This window comes from Nesoenas mayeri, assembly GCF_963082525.1.
Source record: "Nesoenas mayeri genome assembly, chromosome: 7".
Lineage (NCBI taxonomy): Eukaryota > Metazoa > Chordata > Aves > Columbiformes > Columbidae > Nesoenas > Nesoenas mayeri.
The window spans coordinates 36,041,546-36,062,774 of NC_137551.1; the positions used below are offsets into that span (position 1 = coordinate 36,041,546).

Here is a 21,229-nt window from a genome sequence, read left to right on the forward strand (position 1 = left end):
GAAATGGGATGGTCTAAGTTGCCTTCCATGGATGTGGGACCATTAACTGAACTGAACCCTAAATGTCAGGATGCAGAGTAATGCGCACACGGTGACTGCTATGTACGATTTATCCGAGTAGCTGCTGAAATAGTTTCTCAGTCTAAAAGTTTTCCCATGTAAGTAATCTAAATGATTGAAAAGCCAGAAAAATCAAGGTAGTAAAAATTCCTTTAAGTTATATATGGTGTCTGTTAGCTTGTAAGGAATGAAAGGATCTATTCTGGGTTTTCCCTATTATGGCTTTGCAGAGCACTGGAATCTGCACTGCTGCTCTGAAATAGAGATTTCCATTAGAAATGTGTCCTGATCCAAACCCACAAACCTTAGTGCCTCTGGCCACTGAGGAGCTGCAGTATAAGTCCACGTTACAGAGAGCATTTATTAATGATCGTTTATTATTATATTTTAAATGGCACAGATTAGCAGGAAATGCATTCACCGAGCACTTCTGACTGAAAAGAGTTAAAAAACCCCTCTAGTCCCATCCAATTACCACAGAGCAGTAGTCAAGTATGTAACGAGCCCCCAGTGCCTTCTGGATGCAGAACAGGAGGATTATATAATACAGATGTTAAGCTTTCCACTTTCCTGATGGGGAAAGCCCAAATATCAGACAGTGGCATATGCTACGCTGCATGAACGTGCTTCCCCTTCATTTGAGAAACACTCACAATTATTTTCCCCTCATATACTGTATTGCATCCTGATTCATCTGTTGTGAAATGTTTTGCAATACACAGTAATTGCTCAGATTTAATACATATATTTAAGAAAATGGTTTCACATTGCCAAAAGCAACTCTCCATGTAGCATCTGAAACATGCAAATCCAGCCTTGAAAAAAAGAGAAGCAAAATTATATTAATTTGTGCTTTGCCTTTGTGCAGTTCACCCAACATAGAAATATTATATGTGACATTGCTGAAGAACTCCCATGCTTTGCGGTCCCGAGTATGTGCAGGCAATAGTTTGGCTGGGTTTCAAAGGCATGAAGAGATGTTTGATATCTGTGCAAGATATCTGTGGTGCACAAACTTCTCTGAGGACTCTGTGGTGTTGAAAAGGAATCAGAAAAATCCCTTATAAATTTTCCCATAGCGTAAGCAGTGAAAAGTTTATGTGCATGATCACAAGCAGGTGGCTGAGGAGTGAGAGGATGGGCAGCTTCAAGTTGCGGTACAGCAAGGAGATGTCACCCACACCAAAGGATAGGGGGGCAGCTTTCTGCAAGCAAAATATTGGTGTGTCACCTTCAGGTCAGACATTAGGCAAGCCGGGGGTTAGGAGAAGCGAGTGCTACATGATTATCTAAAAGGTAAATAAAGAGAAAAAGTGGAGCGAGCTACACAGCTACATCTGTATAGTTACAGAGTGAAAAAACACAGGGGAAATCTGTCTCCAAATCTAGAATCATATTTGGACAGCCGCAAGGTTTCCAAATGGAAACACATATTTTGAAGTTTAGTCTGGAGTGCAAGGTATAAAGAATTGAAAGTAAACTCAATATTCTAGCATTTTTCTCAAAGATGATTTTAGAAGTCTGATTATAATGAAGGAGAACAGGATGTAAAGTATAATGAGAAATACCATAAAGCAATTAAACAAATCTGCTGAACCAATTCCAATATGCAATTATTACTAAGAAATCAAAATACTATTCAGCATCTATATTGTACATCATTACTTAATGTAAATTGGTGTGACGGCTGTTAGTGACATGGCCAATATCATCTTTTCTGGATCAATTCATAATCATGTTTCTCACAGCACTTAGGAAAACTAAACTAATAAATTAGATAATTAAGCAATCAAATTAGCATTCAGTGGTTTGTTTTGGTTTTCTTTTTTTTAGAATTTGCAGAAATGTTTAGAAATGTACTGTCAGACATTGGCCTTGTGATCTAAGCAGTTCAGTCTTTCCCTCTGAATACACCCAGCACTTTTGAACCTCCTGAAGAAATATTTGAAAAGTTAATTCTTGGCTCTAGCCTTTAAAGACTGGCCAGCATTAACTTCACACATGCCAATGTAAGAGGATAAAAGTTGTGTCCAAAATTTAGAAATGTTTATGCAGTGAAGCTACCTGCAAGTTACAAACAAGAGCCAATTCCAATAAAAACGTGGTCCGCATCTGTTTGCCATTACTGCTGCAGTTGTTCCTATGGCCATTCAAGTGAAGGCAGATGCACAGCTCATTTCTAAATTTCAGAGAGTACACTGTCTAACCGATTTACTTATAAAAAACCAAAGATTTTGAGCAGAATTGTGATGAATCAGCAGAGTTCCTGTTCCAAGTCTGCTCGAAATGTACACCCATGGAGATAACTGCGCCTACTGCAGTTAAAAATGTGCTTTTAATTGGACTTTCCTGGAAATCGATGTTTTCTCTACACTATAGGACCTGGTCTCCCTTTCATGCTCCTTGACTGGGCAACAGGTTTGGGCATGTGGTGAACGATGCAATCTGTAATTTATTCTGGCAGTAGAAATGCCTATGGAGCCCGTGCAAAGTTTAAGTGTAAGCATGTTGAGGTTTTTTAATATGACGGTAGCAGACAAGTAGCAGCTTTTCATGGCATGTTTTTACAACTCAAAGTAAGTGTGAGTAGGGGCTGATCTGTGATTGAGTTCAGAGAGTAGGAGGCTGAAATCATCATTTTCTTACCCAAGGGCCACCAGAGTGTCTCCCTGGGCTTCCCGACCAGTGTGGGAGTCACTGCTTCTGACACTGGTTACCTTTGATATTGGGCAGTAATTTTCTGTTGGCACCCACTGAATGGGCAAAGGATGACAAGCTCCCCCTGATAGTGGGTTTGGACCGGGTTGGTTTTCTCCTGAGAAATCATCTTGAATGTACAGAATCTATAAAACTAATGTATTGTACGGGCACTTTTGGAAACCTCAGCAGTAAAGGAAACGGCCAGTGACACAGTCTCCTTCAATCCTCCGATGAAATGCAACAAGCAGACCTTCAGAAGTGGAAATATTCCTCTCAGTCCACATTTTACCACCATTGCCCACTGCAATGGACACCAGGCAGTGATGGCATCAGCATATTTCATAGAATCATAGAATGTCCTGAGTGTAGAGGGAACCACCAGGGAGGGAACCCCAAAATTCACATGTGTCTGAGGGTGTTGTCTAGTTGTTTTGTGAACACTGTCAGGCTTGGGTCCATGACACCTCCCTGGGGAGCCTGTTCCAGTGTCCAGCACCCTCTGGATGAAGAACCTTTTCCTCATGTCCAACTTAAACCTCCACCTTCCTGCCATTCCCTTGGGTTCTGTCATTGGTCACTAAAGAGAAGAGCTCAGCCCTGCCCCTCCTGCTCCCTTTGTGAGGAAGCTGGAGCCGCCATGAGGTCTCCCCTCAGCCTCCTCCAGGCTGAACAAACCCAGTGACTTCTAGTCACTTTCATACAGCTTCCCCTCCAAACCCTTCACCAACTTCGTAGCCTCTTTTGGACACTCTCCTTTTTATCCCGTGTCCCCAGAGCTGCACACAGTGCCCCAGGTGAGGTTGCACCAGAGCATAGCAGGACAATCCCCCTCCTGCCCAGCTGGCAACGCTGTGCTTGGCGCACCCCAAAACACAGTTGGCCCTCTTGGCCAATTATCAAAGTAATGTTAATTACAGCTTCTACAGGCACTTACTTCCAGCCACGGTATGCCAGGAGGCCCCGTTAACAGTGCCATCCTCCTTCTGGAAATCCTCTGTGTGACACGCTCTCCTCCTCGCATCTGTCATCAGGCGATGTGTGGACGCGTAGGAATATGCAAGCCAGCGAAAGACATGGTCATCTGGGGTAGGTGTGTAATCCTGGGTTTTCCACATCGACCGCACCATATCGTAGGGGTACGCCACCACCAGCTCTCCTCCCTGCAAATTGCCACCCAGCACAAAAGGGATTTTTTCCATCCAGGCTATTATTGCCCGTGTCTCGACCGCCACCTGGGAGAAAAAGAAACAGCAGCTTTGTTGTGACCTGTGGAACTTGATAATTTTGTTTCAAAGGTAGACCAGATGCAAAAGTCCTGCAGTTTACTGAGTCCTCCTGAGTTTCTTAGCCAGCACAAAGGACGTGGCCAAGGAGAAGGGTTTCTTTAAATTAGAGTGCCTGCCTGCTGTTCTTTGGAGGTCATCAACAACCCATAAAAACTAACAAAATCTTAAAGTTTGCAATTTATGCAACAGGAACATCTTTGAACAGTGAGGCCAAGAGCAGCAACTGATAAAGATGTCAGAGCTTGACACCGCTGTCCCTGCTGAAATGGGTTTCTGAAAGATGAGACTTCTAACACGGAAATTTGTAAAGCCCACAGAACTGCCCCAATTAACTGCCTTCCCCTCAAACTGAGGGAATCTCAGCCACTATAAATAGCTGCCATTATATTTAAAAGACCATGTAAAAATAAGCTAAATTTTTGGCACTACGATCCAATAAATGACTTTAGCATAAGCCACTGCATTGGTTTTGCATATGCCTCAGCATTTGTTATTTCAAATAAAAATATAATAGAATCACAGAACAGTTTGGGTTGAATGGACCTTCCCAGCTCCCCCAGTGCCACCCCTGCCATGAGCAGGGACATCTTCACCAGCTCGGGTTGCTCAGAGCCCCATCCAGTCTGGCCTGGGATGTCTCCAGGGATGGTTCATCCACCACCTCTCTGGCCAACCTGGGCCAGGCTCTCACCACCCTCAGTGTTGAAAATTTCTTCCTCATGTCTAGTCTGAATGTCCCGTCCTTTAGTTTAAAACCATTACCCCTTGCCCTATTGCAACAACGTCTTTCAAATAAGAGCAATTAGAAAACCCCAGGAGAAATCTGTATGTTGAATGAGTTTGCAGAGAGCCTATCTATGCCTCAAAACTAGGGAGAAGCTTGATTCACAGGACTGAGCTCTGTGGCGGGCTTCACTTTTTCTGTCTGTTGCCACTTAAAAGTTGGAAATCAGGTTCTCCCAGGTTATTGCAATAGCTCAGGGAAAGGAGGATCCTCCGGGAAGCAGTTCCCTTCCCAAAGGCTGCCTCTAAAATATGGAGGTGAACAGTAATTTCTATTTCCATTGACTAACAAGCTTAGACCAGGTATGTAATTTCACCTACAAGTTACTCATTTCTTAAGGGTCTTACTCACGGTGGCGTTTTCGGACAGGTACCAGTCAGGGATTGGGATGTGATGGTTCGGAACTTTTCTTTTCTTCTGATCTTCGGACTCCCAGAGCAAAGAGTTTAAATCAGGGAAATTATTATTGATGTCAATGCCATCCTGAGTCCATCGTCCTAAAGACCAGCCCCCTAATTCTGAACCCTTAGATTGAAAAAAAAGGGAAAAAAAATGAAAAAACTTAATGCAGAACATGACAACCTGTGAGCCCTCGGCAAAGTGGGATTGTGTCAGAGATAACTCTACACAGAAAAGTGAAAGGTTGAATTTTTTCATTAACAGAAACAAATAACTGGTGCTTTTTTTTCATTTTGTATGAAACCTTGAATAAGATGAAGCAAAACCCATGAAAAATTACTTGGGCTTAGCCAAAATGTTCTGGTTGGTTTTCAAGATTTCTATTTAAGACTAGGTTTCCCATGGGTTGCAATAGGGATGCCATATATTCCCTTCCATGGCTGTAAGTCCAGCTTTTGTATTCCAGTCTTCTATGGACTGACCTGGAAGATTTTCCACTGCATGTGACCAGACCCTGTAATTTTCCTCCTGGTGTCTGTCTTCTTTCAGACTGAATTATTACAATGCCCAACACATCGTGCTCTCCTTAAAGACACACTATTAAATTTCAGCTACGGAAGAATGCAAATTTTCATGTGCTTAGCTTGGTTTCTCATAAGAAACATACTGCATGAATTTTCCATTTTCCATAATGGTGTTCCCATCGATCTGTACACCTCAGTATGGTTTGTTCTGGCAGTTTTAGAGACCTTCCTTTCCATACACACCTTCCCGATAGCCAATGTCACATCAAATACTGTTTCTTTCAGCTTTTTTTCTGAATGTTTCAGTAGTTCATGTTTGCTTTGATGTGCTTATTTTTTAATTTGTTTGTTTTCATTGCTTGCAAAATATGACCTTTGAAAAAAAAAATAATGACAACAGGAGCATGTTTCATTAATCTAATACAACTAAAATAATTCCTTGATATGCTCATAATGATATTACCGCTTTATAAGCTTTGTCATATCCGTCTGGGTTGACTGAGGGCAGGAGGTGGATTCTGGTGTGTTCAATGAGATGGACAATGCGCGGGTTCCCAGCCAGGTATTCCTGACACATGAACTGCATTAACAACAGGATTAGCTCACGGCCAAGCACTTCGTTCCCATGAGCTCCTGCAATGTATCGAAATTCTGGTTCACCTGTTGAAGACACATGGGGCAGAAGTGCAGTCAGAGTAGTAAATCAATATTCAACTAAATTAATTCCGTGTCAACAGCAACATTTCACTGAAGAAATGCCTTAACTGAACAAATGATAGGTGAAAACGCAGCTTTACAGAAACAAATATTTACTTTCTGCTGTTATTTTAGAGAAACAAGCTTACGTATCAATGATATCTAAAGCCACTGTGTAAAACTTCCATAACTCACTTTCCATTAAACAGATTTTTAATTATACTCACAATTTCAGCATGTCACAGGTAGATTTTTAAAGTTCTGATTGTCTAAAAATAACATTAAAAATACATTGTCGGTAGTTCATTGGGACAGATGTTAAAGCTCTTAAAAGTTAAGTCAGCTACTGTAAGTAATTGATCTCCGACTTCACACACTCCTTTACCTTCACTCATCAAATAACAGGTTCACATATATTTTCCTAGGTTATATTGAAAGCCACAATACTTGCAGTCAACTGCTTTAGAGGTGATTAGGAATAGTGCCAGCTATTTTAAAGAAGCTCCATAATTCAGTTGTCTGGCCCATGATACACTGTTTTCTGAAGGCCTCTCAAAGACAGTTAAGTAGACACAGTAGATTAGATTAATTATTCTGCTGTTAATATCTGAGATTCAAAGAGTGCAGGTTAAGATCAGCCCCAAGTCTACTGAGAGATTACATCTACTGTGCTTCATCCCTTATGGCAAAGTATAGAAGTGTTTTAGGAGCACGTCCTAGAATTCCTCCTTGGGTGGGATGAACATGTATCAGGGTATTTATGTACATGGCAAAGCACAAGACGCCTTTATTCCAACAGCTGCCCCAGGCCCAATCATAGTGAGGTTTTTATTTTTCTCCACAGACATATCAAAGACTGAGTAAGTTTCTATTCTGAAGAATTATACCACTGTAGGGTATTGTACCCCGACACTCACCGGTGAAAGATGATTTGGAAGATTTCACCTGTCCTTGCTTGCAATGTGTTCACCCCATATAAAAAAAGGGCAAATTTCTATCCAAAGCCACATAAATCCTCACAACTAAAATTCATTCCCCAGTACTAAAATTCACTTCTATTTTGTTATTGTAAAGAATAAAACTCTTTATCATTAAAGAATTTGATCCCACATTCAAACTGCCTTCTATTTGTGCTCAGCCTCCTCTTCCCAATTTAGAAATATAGCGCTGAAGTTCCTCCCACATACATTTGAAATCTTTGCTGCCGTGAATATAATTCCATCAGTGATAATTACTGCAGATACAGAGAACGAGGATTAAACAAAAAAGCCAAAACCCAACACCCTTCAACAGATTTAGTTAGACTAAATCCTAACCAACTTCGTGTTCTCCGGGGTTGTCAGAAATCTCGACAGCATACAGCTTTAGTCCTTGGTTGCTTTTTCCAATATTGTAAATTCTGGTGATATTTGGGCACATTTTATTCACAGTTTTCATCAACTGCAAACGAAAAAAATGGCATATAGTTAGACAATAAAGCACCAAAACAGATCCACTAGTATTTCATTTCAAACTGGTTGCAGCAAAAACTCTTTGTTTTCTTTTCTGGTGACTTCTTAGATATAAAAGTTTTCTGTTTAGTTCATGAGTTAAAGCTTTGCTGTCACACAACAAAATGTTTGTTCAGCTGGAACAAGCTGAATCGTGTCTGCTGAAACACTACAGCGTAGGTGAGGTTCAAGATCTTCCTTACGTGAGATGTATTTGTCATTTTTTCACTAAATTAAGGACCTGAGGGGGAAGTCCAATAGAATTTTATTTCAACTGAGTTACAAAGATGCCATCCAGATAAGGATATCTGGAGTCTAAATTGTCCCATAAACACTTCACTTTGACATGTCAGGTAAACATTAAAATTTACAAACAAGACTAAAAATTGTCATTGCAAATAGCTTTAAATGACAAGAATTTATTTGTGTTTTTTTTTTTATTCTCCATTGGAAGGCATTAAAGAAAGAAATTAGGAATTTACTGTAAATTGGAACCCTAGGGACTATTAATTAGACAATCATTTCACAAACAAGGGTGCATACATTATTGAAGAAATATTGTAGCATAATAAAACTCTTTGCTCACACAGTGTTAATTTAGAAACAATATTGGATGATAACAAGGCTGATGATTTAAAAAATGCCATAATTAGATGTGTCTGATTCCCATGCCACCATTTACCAAATCTAAGTGGAAACAAGATTCAGATTGGAAAGAACATCATTAAAATTCCTCTCATAAAAGGCTTCACTTCTATTTATAATCATGTTGCAAAGAGACTGAAAAGATGCTATTTCTGTACGTTTCTTCATCTCACACGTTGGTTTTATACATATGAGAATTTATTTTGCAAATCTAAACTCGGCATTCATCTGCAAAATACAGTCAGATATGCTCTTTCAGTGTATTGTCTAATTCCATATCTATTTTTTTTCACCACTGTCATCATATCAGTGTGCTGGTATTATGGATACCCAGCTATTTCCATGGAAGTCTTTTTAATGTTTTGGGCATACGTAAGTGTATATGTCACCATTTGTTGTCCTGGCTGAAACATACGGTGAAAACAGAGGACAGTATTTTACATTTTACAGTGTTTGATTTAAATGTGTCAATTACTAACTTTGTGGGACAAACTTCTCATGGTCAACTGGCTCATAATGAACCAAAAATACTATAAATGGATATGCAGCTATAGAACTCTTGCTGGAGCCTCAGGGATCAAAAATTATCCAAGGTCTACTGTGTGGAGATGATTAGTTCATGTCCTACTGACAAAAGGGTTAAATGGATTATTCTCAGATCAGATACAGTGTTTTTCTCCAATAGAGATAAATACTACTTTTTTCACTCTGCCAATGAGTACAGATATTGCATGAAAAGGAGGTCTATTTTAGCCAGCTGACGCCCTCTTTCTATAATGTATAAATAATGTTAGTCTCAGCTTTGTGTTTACCAATTCCTCTCCTTACACTCTCCTCAAACTGCAGGAAAGTCCCTCTTGGCTGATGTGTTGCTGCATCCAGGCAGCTCCCAAAGACATGAAATAGCGAAGATGAACCTGTCATTGCAGGGGTGTTTCTGAAACCGGCCTGAAGCTTTTCCTAAAATCCCTGGCACTGCAGCATTGATTCAGGAAAGCCATTAAAAGTAAGTTAAAAGTTCATCACTAGTGAGAAAAATGCCTAGAATCAAGTTCAAAGTGCATTACAATGAGTGAAAACATTTGTATTGGCTTCAGAAAACTCCCCATCATCTCTTTAATTGCAAGCACGGGATTACTTTCCAAGTCGAAGACCCTTTCTTGAGTTAGGGCATCTGTAGCACACCTCTCTGTGCCTCTTTTATAACACTATGCATATAGTAATGTAGTTAAATGCTTATATAAAAGTGCAATACTGAAAATAAACATATTTCATATTTGCTTTTCTCATATCCATTTCCTACAAAAGGCACAACAGGTCACCTGAAATGTCACAGTGTTTTCTCTGTGCTTTGCACAAACTGTCAAAGACAATTGATGGTAACAGTCAGTCAGGGCTTTATTAGCAAGCAGCAGGACTGTAAAACACTTCCACAATTATGTTCTCTAACAGTTCTGAGTTGACAGTTCCTATTTGTTTGTCACTACCAATTATTTACCCTATTAGTGTCCTGGAAAAAAGACCGCACACGGTCCTCAAAGAAGCCTCACAAAACTGGTCTCTTGAAGGTCCATTTCACAGAAAAGGTACATTAAACCCAGGTCTAAGTGCCGTCTACACTTAGAGGAGGCAAAAGGCTTTTCAGTCAATGCCTTTCAGGTTATGACTATTCTTTACTGTCTGTGGAAATCTCTGTATTTCTTGTTCTGCTGTGGGCAAAACAAGAAACTACCTCCTCCTTGAGCTTGGAGACTATCAGACAGAGACGGTCAATCTGGCTTTGCATGCAACCTGGATGTTCACTGGGTATCTCTCTAATCTTCTACATTTGGTTGTTTCGCCCTAAAATAAACCTGCCCAACTAGTAACATATACAGTGATCTTTAATTCAGAAGAATTATCTGCATTATCATTACATCACTTCATAAATACAGCTGGTCATGAAGAGCAACACAAGACCTCAGGGCTGCTCAGAGTCTGGCTTGTCCGAAGATATGAGTGACATCCAGTTAAGTGTGTTTCAAAATTAACATTGCTATTTCCTAATAGATGACCAGGTTAGCTATTTCAAAGAGAGAGTTGTACTCAAATGTCCATCTCAAACTATTCCCAGGGATATCTATAAATTATTTTAACAGCTTCCTATACAGAATGAATGCAAATATTTCGGACTGTAAGACAATCCTGCCTTCTGCATACAAGATACAGAGAGTGTTCCCATTGACTAAAAGAAGAATCTTGAATGCTCTTTTAAAAGAAAAAATTGGTACTATAAATTTCATCTTCCTAAACAGAGAGTTCTGTTAAGATAATGTGACACAGAGAAGATCCCTCCCTCTCAGAAATACTTGACATATTGCAATGTAATGTGATGATCCCAAAAATGGCCCAGGGAACACATTTTTCTCCTCCATTTTCAATTTTAATGATAAATAACTCCAAAGAACAGCATTTTTCTAAGATAGTTGGTGGTGAAGTAGCAAGCAAAACTGACAATAATGCACAGTATATTTTTTTTAATTGACTCCAGAAATTGACAGTTATTCTTCCATTTTACACTCAGAAAATAAATTATTAAGTTCTAAGAATAGTTTCGGGGATCTAAGACTTATCACAAGGCAAAATATAGTCTTCTGCCTACCAGCAGCAGAACCCAATTAGAATCCAATGAGCTCTAAATAAATTAACTATTTTGACACACGGAAAACCAGGAACTGGAAAAGCACATTCAAAACCAGTTCACAACTGACCAGCCGCAGTCGAAAATTTTCTACTTGCAAGAAAAGTAGACAAAAAAATCTGTTTTAAAGCTGTGTTTTTCTTCCAAAGATACCTGACCAGCCTGTCTTTCTGCAATGAGGATCTGAAATACACTTTATTTTATTGTTCTTGACAGTAATTATGCCAATTGAGTTTATACTTGTCTAATCTTTGTACTAAGAAATATAGGCCACAAAATCTCTGCCGAAATAAATGTGACTCAGTAGACAATTGCTCAATAAAAATGAATGGTGATTCATGCAGTATAAATACACTGAAAATTCAGCATGCGGCAAATGATTCACACACTTCAAGTCCTTCTTTATATTTGAAGGGCAAGTGGGCAGAAATATTTCTTTAGCACAACCCACACCTTTGCCTGTGGTGATATGAAGCAAGATTAAAAACAACAATAAAAACAACAACAAGGTAACCCACTTGATGTCAAAATGAACAAGATTAACAAGGCTGGCTTGTAGGTTTAAAATGATACTAACAGGATATTTTTTACTAGTGGTTTTTTTTTGGTCAGTTTTTGCAGATTTTCACAACTGTGAATACAGAATTGGATTCTGTTTATTCTGATTATCCAAAACCACCGAAATATAGGAGAATTCTGATGGCTAAGTCAGGGTCAAATCTGATAGAAGAAACCACTGAACATTCATAACTCAAATATACATGGAAGAAAAATGATGGCACGTTGTGTGTAAATGCTCCCTCTGTCATGGAGTGTCACTTGTTTAAGGTTGGATGGTGGACAAATTAAGCCTTTGGGATTTTAATGGTTAAAACAGAAAAAAATAAATAGATTGTAGACACTGTTTAATATAATTTTTAACAGGTATAATTCAGATTCCATAAGCCTGCACCCATCCATCATATCCAGGAGGTGATGCACCGGCCTCTTTGCCTACCTGCCTCATTTCCTTGTAGTTGTGATGCTTAAAGTCAAGATTATCTGTGGTTGTCATTTCATTTCTTCTGTGGTAATAATTATTTGGGTCTGAGAAAAGAAATAAAAGAATTTTCATCTGTTTATTAGTTTTGAATATAAGGATGCTTAGCCACAACGCATGAAGAAATGCAGAAATCTGAATTCCACTGTTCTACATGCATTCAAAATAGGTTTTCAAAAGCAAAACAACAAATTTGAAATATTTCTGGTTATTGCTCAAATCAGCTCATATGGACTCAAAGAGAAGCAAGGAGGCAGCAGGAATCAGCTTGCTGAACAGCTGCTTGGCACCAACTGAACTGCAACAGAAAGCAGAAGAGCATCCTAAGGCTACAGAGGAGGGCAAAGGATGCTGGAAAATGATGAGCCAGATGCAAGATAAAAGAGTGGGGAAAAAAAAAGTCACACCGGAGGAAAAAGCCCCAGTAAATGTTTTGTGTCTACTTGATTAAATTACTGTTATAAGATAGAAGGAATTATCTTTTAGTTTTCTGGAGTATTTTTAGAGCCTACGCAGTGCTTGCAAAATACAGAGAGGATCTACTGTGAATGCTAAACATTCCTGAGTATATTCCTAAACATTTTCAGTGGGAGTCAGAGGTCTTTGTTACTTTAAAATTAGCATATTTATTTCTATATGGATATAAGTTATAGTTTGCATTTTGAAGAATCAAGGCAGAATATGTAGATAGAACAATAAGTTTTATTTCCTTGACTTTCCAGGCCATTCACCTAGATAAAAACCAGCCAAGACTGTTAGGGTTCAGCTCTGTATTTCCTGACAAATATATATGCTCCTAAACTTGATCTATTCTGATTCATTTTTAGATGTAAACAAGTCTATTTGGGAAACATTGGAAACATTCCTTAATTTGCCATATCTGGAATGTCTGGGAGTTTGAGTAATCGTTTGTCAAACCAGTGGCTGTCAGGCTGCTATGATAAATTGCTTCCCTTCCAAAAAATCATCTTCATTTGGTTTAAATTTTTTAGAAAAAGAAAGACAAAAATCAAAGCCTAAATATAATCCAGTCTTATTGCAACACAACCAAAAGACAGTCCCTAGAGAAGAAAAATGATTTTTTTTAAACAGTACCACATAAAAGTTGCAATTTTTGGGCGGGTAGGAAAAGCATAATTATTATTATTATTAGGAAGAATACATAGGTACTGTCTTCCAATGACAAACAAATTATTGAAAACTTGTAACACATAAAAATACTGCAGATATTTAAGCTTCATATTTGCGATGTTAAACCTTCTAAATACTCAAATTAGTTCTTGCTATAAAATTTTTTATGTGGCAGGAAAGCAAACTCTGAACTCTTTATGTTATTTATGAAATGAAACATGCAAAGTCCATTAAGCTTCACTGTAACATTGCCCACGTTCTCTACCACTTACTTACTCTTCATTCACATGTTTGTCTCTACTTCTGTTCCCTAATCTACAGAAGAAATACTAGAAGGTCAGTTGAATGCTACTCCACAAATATTACTGAAAAATGTAAAAGAAAACATCATCCCTCAACAAAATCTAGTTGTTCAATACAGTCTGTGCTTTCCAGTAAGTACTTATTCTATATATAGCAAGACCACCTGGAAATAGATTTGAATTAGAACCTAATCGGGTGAGGAAACAAGATTTCTTTGCTTATAAAACAAAAGTTTTGAAGAATCAAGAGGGTTAAGTTTCACATAATGCACCTGCATTTTTAGGTCTTATTTCCAGCCTAACTGCAGGCTAAATTGATGCAAAACCACTGTCGGCAGCAATGCTGCCGTGACCCTGCAGAAGACTTTGGAATCACAGAATGTTAGGGATTGGAAGGGACCTCAAAAGATCATCTAGTCCAATCAAAACCCTTAAAGGTCAACCCATGTTAATTTAAGAAATTATTATTATTACATTGATGACTGAGAAATGGAAATTATAAAATATCCAATGCTTCTAGCTATGCACAGTGTGTTTAATGCCACATAAAATCTCTTCAGCATTGTAAAAATACCTCTGTGTTGTAAAAGGATAAAAATAAACATCATAAAACTGCCAGGATGTTGAAGGCTTTCTCTATCACCACGAGCCAAAATATACAGCAACTGATTTTTTTTTCATAATACTTTAATCCCATTCCTTTCAAAGTCTGGCACTTTTTCAATACATCAAACATGAATATCATGGGAATGATTGTGAATGCTGTAGAGTTGGTGGAAACTTCAAAAAGTTGCCCAGTGAGAACAATTGTATCACTGGTCTGCCCTCAAAACCAGTGCGCAACCTGCCAGCTCCCTGGAGAATTAACACTCCTATTTTGCCAGGGTCCACTGTGAGTCTGCTTGGAACACTGAGATTTCTACTGCAGCAGGAATAAAGATTAGCAAATTAAAAGCTAAAATGTAGAAAGGCACAAGGATCTGTTGCGCAGCTGGTTCTTTCATAAAACAGAGAATAAGAGACCAAAAATCTCTAACCACAGAAGAATTCGATTTGAAGTACACTCATTTATTCATGGCAACACCTCAAACAGTTTCTCTTTCTTCCAAGGAGAAAAGATCCTGCAAATGTATGGCGCTCTCATTTATACAATGGAATATATAAGTTTTTTCTACCACTTTACATTACCAGTAGAGTTGATTAATTTTGCAAGTAAAGGTAGCTTGTTACCATCATACTTCTACTCTTTATACGGATGGACACATGATTAAGAAGACTTTTCTGCCTTCTGTTTGATCTCGTTCTACAATGCCCAACTACTTTCCAGCATGAGAGCTCTGGGGTCTTCCTACAAAAAGTACCATAGAGCTCAGCAGTTTGACGTATAGAAGGAATTTTCTGTTATATTACAGCTCTAGACATCACCTCAAGCAGTGGAGCCCTGATGCTTCCAGTGGGTTTCCAGTTATTACGCTAACAACAACAGCATCTATTGGTCTTTTTGACCTTCTTAATTTTAAAATGTTCCTTTAACTTGCATGGAAAGGTACGAAATGAGCTTTGCCACGACCTGAAGATGGAATCAACACTCATAAAACAATATGATCGGAATACTCTCATTTATTAAGTAAAACTTGCATCCGTTTCCAACACAGTTTGTTCACCTGCTTCATCCTCACAGAAATTGTAGGGGGATGGAGCATGCAAGCTCAGAAACAGGGCTCACATAATGCCAAATGGACGAGATAATTAAGTCATTCCAAGTGATTTAGATTAGTTTTTAATGAATAGTCTAGTTTAAATCCTTTAGACTGCCTTAAAAACCTCACTGTGCCTTTTTTTGCAAATGACTGATTTTTTTTTCATTTCTGTGTAATATAAGTGAATGTGACTCGTCTTCATAAAATCGAACATGTCACAGACAGCACACGCGTAATCTTGAAAACATCTGCTGGCAGACATATCAGAGGACTGTGAATTTTTTTCCACATGATCTATTTCATGGCAGTCATGATCATTCACATCACATATTAAATCAACAGGGAAATAATATTCTGCAGCTATATATGGATTTTCTTTTGTGTATGTTGATGCATACTCGAACACTGCACAACTAATTTCAATTAAGGATAATGAACGATAATAATGTGTAAGAGAAAAAACAAACTCTTAACCTGTGGTAGTTGTTCCTAATGATTTCCTACAGTTTGATTCTAGTAATAGTGGTAATTCTGAGGCCTCGCAATAGTCTTCCAGAATAGTATTCATCTCATTGTACAAATAAAATGAAAGAAAACCTTTTAATGACACCCACTGCATTGCTAGAGGATGTTACACATCTGTATTGATGACTATGGGGAAACATAATATATCGCCTTAACTCCAATATATTGCAAATAACTCCCAAGAGACTTATTGAAATTGGTGTCATTTTTATTCAGTGTTTGCTCAAGCAAGCTTCAAGAAAAAAAGTTTTCAATTGCTCAAGATTAAGTTTTAGCTTTGCAATGATAAAAGCAGAACACAACGACAGATTGTCACTCTAAGTAAAAATTTACTCTCGGGACTAATCAGCTGAATTTAGTCCTGCTATGTGCACGTTCACTTGTAGTGAAAAATACTTGTAGAAAGTTACAGTTTTATGCAAAACGAGCACATTCGTAGACTTAACCAGGGAGCCTGGCAAGAGAAGAGACAAGAAATGAAAACGGGACTGAAAGATGCATCCACTGCAAAACACGGGACTCCATTACAGAGCAGTTCGTCTTTTATCTTGGGTTGAAAGTGATGGCATAATCATGATACCAGTGATAGTTTTCTATATAAGAACTATTAAAAATTAATCACAAATGTATTCCATTAAAATAATTGACTATTGCCATGAATACTCTACACTATAAATAAATGCATGAAGAGCTCAGTTAATTTCCTCTCTCCTGTCTCTCAGCACTTTTGATCATAGGCAGTTTCTTTTTGATTTTCTTTAGGTCTGATAAAGAACAGGGAAGGAAAGTACATCCATCCCTCTGAGGCAACTGCAAAAGATTGCGCATGTCAGTCTACATCGATATAAATACCAGCATTTTTGGAAACTGGAAAGGGAATTAAATGCTGGTGCTTTTGTCCTGTTTTTCCCCAGCAAGAAGTGGCAGCACCGATTCGCTGCTATAGGTAGGACTTTCTGGCATCTTTACTCTACAGCGAAATGTTTTTCCCTTGGTGAAACAGCAAATCATTTCTGTTGCTTGAAAGAAAGTACTGACATGGTTGGATAAAACAGCTTCTTTTGTAGAGCTACTACAGCAGTCTAGAAAAAGTTGTTTGTCAAAACTAACCCACAATACACCAAAAACATATGCTATGAATAATGTATAAATATTTCGCTGATAAAAATTACAATCATCTTATATAATACCGATCGGATAATCAATTAACTTCTCTGTTCCAATTATCTAAATGGGTCCTAGCTGCCTTTAACCATTTTCATCACATTCTGTCAGTGCTAAATTTATATCTTATTCAGGTTTCTTCTTTATCTCTCATTCCTTTCTTACCCTCCCTTGTGAGCCTACATGATGGAAAGATGACATATCATATAGACTGAATGCAAATCACTTAATTTATGCAGAGATTAATAAAGACATAAAACCTACCATTACAAGTTTAAAAGACATGAAAATAAATCTGCAGGTATGAAAAATTACTGACTTTCCTTCCACACCACTTTTTTTCTTGAGTATTTCCCTATGCCCCATCTGTCCCTGCATTGTCATTAACTCAGGAGGACACGTGCATGGGATCTCAAAAAGATGACCAAACTGCTTCTACTGAAAACATGACTTCTTGTATGTTCACATTCAAGGTACATATATAACAGAAAACATACCAAGTATCCAAGGGAATTGAGCATCACATAACTTTTTAAATGAGTCTTTGGGCTTTGGAAAGGATGAAGTGTGAACTGCTAGAGCTCCACCTCCTGATTTTGATGAATTTAGGAGACTTGCTCAGTTTTACAGAGGAAAATTTTGTCAGGAAAAAAAAAACCCTTGGTTTCTAGTCACACAGTCAATACAGCGTGATACAGCAGTTCTATTAAAGGGGCTGGACCTGTGGCCAAACCAGCCAGTCATCTAAACTGGGACAAGTAAGATGACGCCAGTAATGGGAGAAGAAGCCCATTTACAGGAAACTGCAAAAAGTAAGTCATGTCCTACAGGAAGAAAACATGCACGGAAAGGCCTCTGCAACCTGGGAAACAGCTTTGTTTTGAGAGCCTCGCGTGCGATGAATAAAATGAGCTGGAAGAAAGAAATGTCAGTCCTTTCTGAGCAAAAAAAAAAAAAAAAGATGGGTCAGCAGCTTATCAAAACCTATTAGTTCTTTCAGTCCAATTACATTTTGAATAAACACATCCCATTCCCATTGTGTTTCTCAATGAATGATTCTGGTATTTTCTTTCAGGAATAAACTGAATCAGCCACTGCAGGCAGTTAACTCCATAAATGACTACCAAGAAGAAGCACTGATGCTGTTTCCAATCTAATCCAAGACCTGTGACAAGATATAACAGCACCCACTGCAGCGCTGGTGGAACTGCAGGTACGTTTGTACCTCGGTAGCACCTTCACCCACTGATACAGCCCCATGAAGCTGAAGGGTGACAAATGCTGACACTGCCTAGCAGAGTTTAGCCCTGTAGGGCTGTATACCAAATAAAAATCTAGTCGGAATAACTGCTGCACTTAATAAAAATCACCTGTCCAAATATCAACATTTTTGCTCTTTCCTCTAAGTACAGTTTTATGGAATAGAAAAGGATTGTGAAAATTTCCCTACAAATTGCTCCCGAACTGGTTTGAGCATCATCTCTATTATTCCCTGGAGACCCTCGTGTGTGTCCTCCACACCAGTAAAGTCATGGTGCTGAAGAAATCTATACTGTTCCTTCAGCCTCTCACCCTGTTATAGAGAACAGATCCTCTGCAAACCCACACAGGAATTTGGGATAGGTGACCTCTTTCCAACAGCCCACCAGTCCTTTCAAGAGCTGAGGGGAAATACAGGCTCAGGAATTGCCCCTGTGGGGTAAAAAAGCACAGTGAGAAACAAGCAACTCACAGGGCTGAAGTTTCCTAAACCCACAGTTGAAATAAATCAGAATCCCACTGAAAACATGAATATTCACATACACAGGACACACTTGGTCACTGCCACTCAAGGCCAAGATGTATTTGTTACCCTCAAAAATGCAGTTTCTAAGTACTCCAAACTTCCACTGAGTCATCGTAATACACCTGCAGACTGTTTGATGACAGTACTTGCCCCATACTTCTCTTCATCAGAAAACTATCCTTTCCTTGCCCCAGACTGGTTTGTTGTTTGTTGTTTGTTTGTTTTCATGAGGACAAAAATCAGGCTACCTCTGGTTGGCATGTGAAGACCCTACATCAATATGGAACTGGAGGCAGCGAGTCTCTGAGCAGTAGCAGGAGCAGCTAAAATGGTAGTGATAGGCTTGGGAAAGGCAGTTCTCTTTCTGGCTTTAATATTTCTGCAAATAATATTCATAGCCCCCTGTAACAAAAAGAGAGAGCTATCCCCAAGTGCCAGAATTTTAAGATCAAAAAGGGAAAAGAAAAGGCAGATGAGAGATGCAGAATGAGCAGTGGGCAACTTAGAAAAAGTTTGAACAAACAGGTTTTCCAATATTTATATAGATGCATACATATGTAGACAAATCCATCATAAGACTATTTATAATGTGCTTAATAGGAACATTTTTGCCATAATTTTCAATACCGAATGTCCACCCCCCTCTTTTTTAAGTGGCCTCATACAAGGTTTCACTTTGTACACACTGTTTAGCAAAACCTTAATTGCACTTTGCACTCATATGTTAAGAGAAACAGCTAATATCTAAAGTTTATGCTTAACCTCAGGTTGTGTCTTTTCCAGAGTCTTTAACCAAGGGTAGGAGCATCTACCTTCACCTGAAACCTAGCAGGGGTCATGCTGGATTTGATAATGTTTGAAATTTGCTAGAAATTCTTTACACCTCTGACTCCCCTCCCTCCCCCGTACAGGATAAACTCCACTTCAGTCACAGTATTTGCCTTCCAATTAATTCAGGGAAGTCTTATGGCCTGCACAGTGAAATAATAATTAAAAGGGGAAAAAAAAAAGATCAGATTACATAATAATAATGGTTCTTTCCTGGCCTAGAAGCTTAAGATATCTGCAAGTGACTGTCCCGGTGTGTAACTCTATTGCCTCTTTACTACATGTACCTGCAGTAAGATTAATTGCACTGCACTTCAGCCCAATATAAATAAAGCCACTTATAGATACTGTGCAGTTGCACTGGAAGAGGTATCCTGATATTGTCCATGTATCTGGACAAATACTTTGTGTTTCTTTTTGCATAACTCTACTCACTAAAGACAGGTATGATATCAAAGGCAAGTTATCGAAAGGAAATAAAATTTCTGAGTCTGGGCACAACATCGACTGAGCAAAACTCTTACCTGGCAAAGGACACCCTAAGATTTCCAGTCTCATACAGATACTGCCTTCTTCGAACCAGGACCGAGGATTTATACGGATATAACGTGCAACCAGTGGCACCGGCAACATATTGAGAACTGGGATCTCTTTCTCATTGTTTCCTTCAAAAATCTATGCAGGCCAAACATATGGAAATGGCAAGATCAGTTCTGCAAAAAGTCTTTTATCACTTTTGGTAATAGAAACAAATGAAGTCATCTAGTGCCGCCCCAGGTTGATGGTGGCTCAGACCAGAGCTGCTCTTCAAAGACCAAAATCCCCCCACATGCTTCTGATAAAGGGGGAAAGGAGCCAGAGCTTCAAACCCTCCCTCCTCATAGAATCACAGAATGTCAGGGACTGGAAGGGACCTGGAAAGCTCATCCAGTGCAATCCCCCCATGGAGCAGGAACACCCAGATGAGGTTACACAGGAAGGTGTCCAGGCAGGTCACCTCATGGGCAGGAGATGTCCCCAGGGACCAGCAGACTGACACTAACATCTGTACAGGCCATGCAACAAGAAACGTGTCTCATCACAGGCAAGATCACTGCCAGGGTGGCATTCACATCCATAGGCAGACACATAGATTTGTTGCATAGGATATTCTGGGTTCCCCTCTGTATTACATGATTTGCTCTTAAAATTAGTGGGATCGCTCAGAGACGTTGCTTTGTAGCCTTATACTGACGAATCTGGCAAATGAAAACTCCATGTGGACAACCCCTCACTTTCCCATCTCTGTTTATCTTCACAAAACATCTATTTTGTGATACTCACCACATCTCCAGATTCATTTCTGACAGCAGTCCATGCATGACTGTCATTGCTCACCAATACTCTGTAAGAGGTCACCCAGTTACTCCTTGAAAAAGACAAAGAGTATCTAAGTTATTTTTTCATAACTTAGAATGACTGCAAGTTATTTTTAATGTAATAAAGCTTGG

The 21,229-nt window shown here is 38.9% G+C and overlaps 1 protein-coding gene across 1 annotated transcript in view; it reads right to left on the reverse strand.

The window, feature by feature from the left end:
• The window catches only part of CPXM2 (carboxypeptidase X, M14 family member 2), a gene marked incomplete at both ends in the record, with an annotated part of 73,506 nt that overhangs the window by 7,872 nt on the left and 44,405 nt on the right, over positions 1-21,229 (reverse strand). Inside the window, 7 exon segments of the mRNA XM_080347790.1 lie at positions 3,695-3,992; positions 5,182-5,355; positions 6,217-6,413; positions 7,766-7,889; positions 12,262-12,350; positions 20,264-20,414; positions 21,063-21,147. Of these exon segments, the coding sequence (XP_080203916.1) occupies positions 3,695-3,992; positions 5,182-5,355; positions 6,217-6,413; positions 7,766-7,889; positions 12,262-12,350; positions 20,264-20,414; positions 21,063-21,147 (1,118 nt within the window).